This window comes from Centruroides sculpturatus, unplaced genomic scaffold (assembly GCF_000671375.1).
Source record: "Centruroides sculpturatus isolate CEXI.00-Female unplaced genomic scaffold, Cexi_2.0 scaffold794, whole genome shotgun sequence".
Classification (NCBI taxonomy): Eukaryota; Metazoa; Arthropoda; class Arachnida; order Scorpiones; family Buthidae; genus Centruroides; species Centruroides sculpturatus.
This window is the reverse complement of record NW_019385020.1, coordinates 31,269-35,213: the sequence shown is the minus strand read 5'-3', so window position 1 is coordinate 35,213 and position 3,945 is coordinate 31,269. Positions and strand designations below refer to the sequence as shown.

At 26.6% G+C, this 3,945-nt stretch overlaps 1 protein-coding gene across 1 annotated transcript in view; it reads left to right on the top strand.

The window, feature by feature from the left end:
• Positions 1–448: 448 nt before the first annotated feature.
• Positions 449–3,945, top strand: part of LOC111633526 (guanylate cyclase 32E-like) — a 14,070-nt gene continuing 10,573 nt past the window's right edge. Inside the window, exons 1-2 of the mRNA XM_023378109.1 lie at positions 449–512; positions 928–1,332. Of these exons, the coding sequence (XP_023233877.1) occupies positions 465–512; positions 928–1,332 (453 nt within the window). The 5' untranslated portion in view covers positions 449–464. The remainder of the gene's footprint in view (positions 513–927; positions 1,333–3,945) is intronic.

The following is a 3,945-nucleotide window of genomic DNA, read 5'->3' as shown; positions in this document are numbered from 1 at the left end:
TTTCTGAATTATTTTTTAAGAAATCATTTAGCCCTATTTTATACCGTAACGAAATTATGTAGAAAATTGTTCGAAAATAACTCAAGAAGTCTCGAATAAATTCAAGATTTGAATGAATTCCTGAAAACAAATTTTAATAAAAATAATGCATTTTGAATGTTTTTGTTGTGGCCGAATTTTTGGAATTTTTATTTGATGGTTAAATTTGAATGAATCGATGGGTTACGCCCCTTCTGATACTAAATAATTCTGTTTATTAATGAAGGCGAATTAAATGCACAATACTGCTACAGTAACAAGATACAGCAATAACACTATAAAATATTTCATTCGAACCATATTAAGTAGAATATATACTTTATATCTATACAATTATAAACTGTAGTTTACTAAATATGTCAGAAAATCAGTTTATACGATTTAGAACAATGAAAGTGAGTTACTGAAACACTTCGCCAAGACTCATGGTGGGATTAGTGATAACCTCCTTGATAATATGGATGACTTGCCAGGTGACAGCAGATTTACATGGTCAATCATCATGCGTTCGCTCCACCACAGTATGTAACAAAAAATAATTATTATTTATAACATAAACTGTTTAATTTAATTATGAAATTAACAAAATATACTTTTTTAACAGAAATTTTACTTAATTTGTTAATTTTACTAACTAATATAGTGTAAAAATTCAACTTTAAATGGTGTAAATTATGCAATCTGGTATACATCACTGAAACTATCTGTCATTAGTACTAAATATAACTAACTTCTCGGCTGATGTCAAGGTTTCTCTTTATAAACGATTGCTTATACCAATCATACAACCAATAATAACTGTAAACATAGCAGAGGTCTAAGGAACAAAACGTGCAAGTAATTTTTATTCGCTGGGGTTATTGACTTATAAATTTTATTAATNGCCAGGTGACAGCAGATTTACATGGTCAATCATCATGCGTTCGCTCCACCACAGTATGTAACAAACACGTAGAAAACAATAGAAACAATATAGAAATCAACGGAAACGATACAAAACCTAACATAATTATCGGATTTTTGGGTACTTTTTCATACGAAGGTGGCATCGCTAAATTAATCGCTGGTGCCATACCGTATGCAGTCGATAAAATTAACTCCGACGGAAAGATTCTTCCTAATCATACTTTAAGTTATGAAATCTGTAATACAGGTGATATCGATTCTGTAACTGCCATTCGAAGAATGACAGAACTTAAAGAAAAAGGTGTTGTAGGATTTATCGGTCCTGATCATAACTGTGCATGTGAGGCAGCTGTTGCCAGTGCTTGGAAGATACCAATGATAACTTACGTAAGTAAACTAACTTTTTAATCATTTACAACTTTCATTTAAAGTTTCTAAAGTATAAACTTTTTTATTTTATTAGCTTATTATTATAAAAGAATTTACAAACATTAAAATTCTACATTTTAAAATCCATTAATTAATGATGAAGGTCAATTTGACATAAACATAAACAGATCATCTGTCATCGATCACTAAAATATTTACAAAATATTTTAATTATCGTGTATTTATTTTATATCACTCTATACGCTAATAACTCATTTTACATATTATTATTAAAAAGAAAAGGGAGTAAGTTAATTAATTTTGTTATTTCAAAATTATCAGAAATTTTATTTTTGTATAAAATACAATAAAAAAAAAAAAACGAATAAAACTGTTCAAACTATAAGAGGATACGTATCAAGAAGTATAAGAAGAATTTATTTTCTCTTATTAAGTCGAATATTTATAATTTAAAACCTTCAAATCTTTTTGTGAAGTTTGTGTAAACAGTTTAAAGATCTTGAAAAATATATAGAAACTATTATTTCTCAGCAAATAATTTTATTACCGACTTTAAAAGTGCTGTAAACAAACTGACCTAGAAATACAGTAGTTCGTTTAAAATACTTCCTAATGATGTATTAAAAGTTAAGTTAAGTTAATGATGCTTATTAAAAATAGAAATTGTTTTTTTTTTTGAAGAAAAGCACTTTATTTTTAAGAAACGATACAATTTTTTACATAAACTCTATATATGTATATGGATAGAAGGGAGAAAGAGAGTGATGGAGGAGTGTTAAACATAAGTTTTATTTATAGAAAATTCCAATTGGTAAATACCTTAGTACTTTCCAAACAAAATAATATTCACCTTCCTAGCATATAAAAAAATTAAAATTTTATTTTTATCTGTAGAAAGTATTTTACATATATCAAAAAAATTATATCAAGGAGGTCAGTCACCGGATATCTACATTTCCGGGAAGTTTAATAATCAAGATTATTCTCAGTAGAACATCTATCTGACAAAATTATAAAATATTAATACTGTTTATATATATATATATATATATATAATATATACACATAATATTTAAATAATTAATTATATAAAAGGTAAACAATGTTAAATATATCTATGACGCGATATACAATACTCGAAGCAGGTTTATTATTTTAATTAATTAATTAATTAAAGTAAAATTTTTTTATTATATAAATTAATTAACTTAATTGTCAGATTTTCTAATAATAAAATTTAAAAACATTGATTTATACATTTATAATTACGCGCTTTAAAAAACACTCGTTTAATATTATATAACGAAAGAAATAAATGAATTATAATTGTTTTTTCATTTAGTATTTTTAATTTGTAGAGTTTTCTAATTTTATCGTTTAATTTTTTGTGATAATTTTATTTAAAATTCAGTTCCTTTCTAAGAAAATTTGCCGATATCATTTTCTAATTTAGTTAAGTTACCGTTAGGTGCGCTGGAGTCGTTTTTGATGCTCTTGTCGTTGCCAGTTGGAATCGTGCATCCTCTTGGAGTAGAACACGCAAGTGTCAATGTCGATATACAATTTTATAATAAAAAATATATATAAATATATATTTATTTATATACATTATATATTTTGAAGGCTTGTGAGGTAATTATATACGACTGACTTTTTATTATTTTAGATTAAATTACTATTTTTTTTTTCTTCTTCTCCTCTTGTACTAAAACTAAGCGGAAGTAGCTCTAACCGGTCTTTTGATAATGAAACCACATAATAAAAACTCTTCTGAATTTTGAAAAATTGTTAATAAATTTAGAAATGGCAAAGTTGTGTATAATAACATCTCTATCTGTGATTGGTCGGATTATTTGAGAAAGTTTTTTTCTGGACCACCTTCAGTTATACTGTCTATTTGTACTAATGTTAATACGGATCCATTACTCGATGATAATTTTTCATTTGATGAATTACAATTTGTGGTAAGATCTTTAAAAAATAATAAAGCCCCTGGACTAGATGCAATTAAGGCTGAGATGATTAAATTTCTTCCGACTAATATTTTAAATGATTTGTTACATACATTTAATAATTTTAAAACTAATTATTCTTTTCCCATTACTTGGAAAAATATTTGTTTAAAAATGATATATAAGAAGGGTAATCGGTTTGATCCTATGAATTACCGTCCGATATCGCTAATTAGTGTAATTAGGAAAATTTTTTCTACGTTATTGGCTAATCGTTTGCGTCTTTGGCTTGAGCGGTCTCATACTATTTCCATTGGTCAAGGAGCTTTTGTAGTGAATAGAGGTGTTGGTTATAATCTATTTATATTTTTTGGAATTTTGCAATTAATTTTGACTAAGAAGCGAAGAAAATTATATGTTGGATTTATTGATTTGTCAAAGGCGTTTGATGCAATAGATCATGATATTTTATGGTCGAAGCTTTCTCGGATAGGTATGTCATCATCTTTTATTAATCTTATAAGACAATTGTTTTCGAATACCACTTATCAAATTGAAGTTAATCATTGTTTTTCGGAGGCGGTAACTGCTAATAAAGGGCTTCCACAAGGTGAACCACTTAGTCCTATTTTGTTTAATTTATTTGTTAATGATCTCT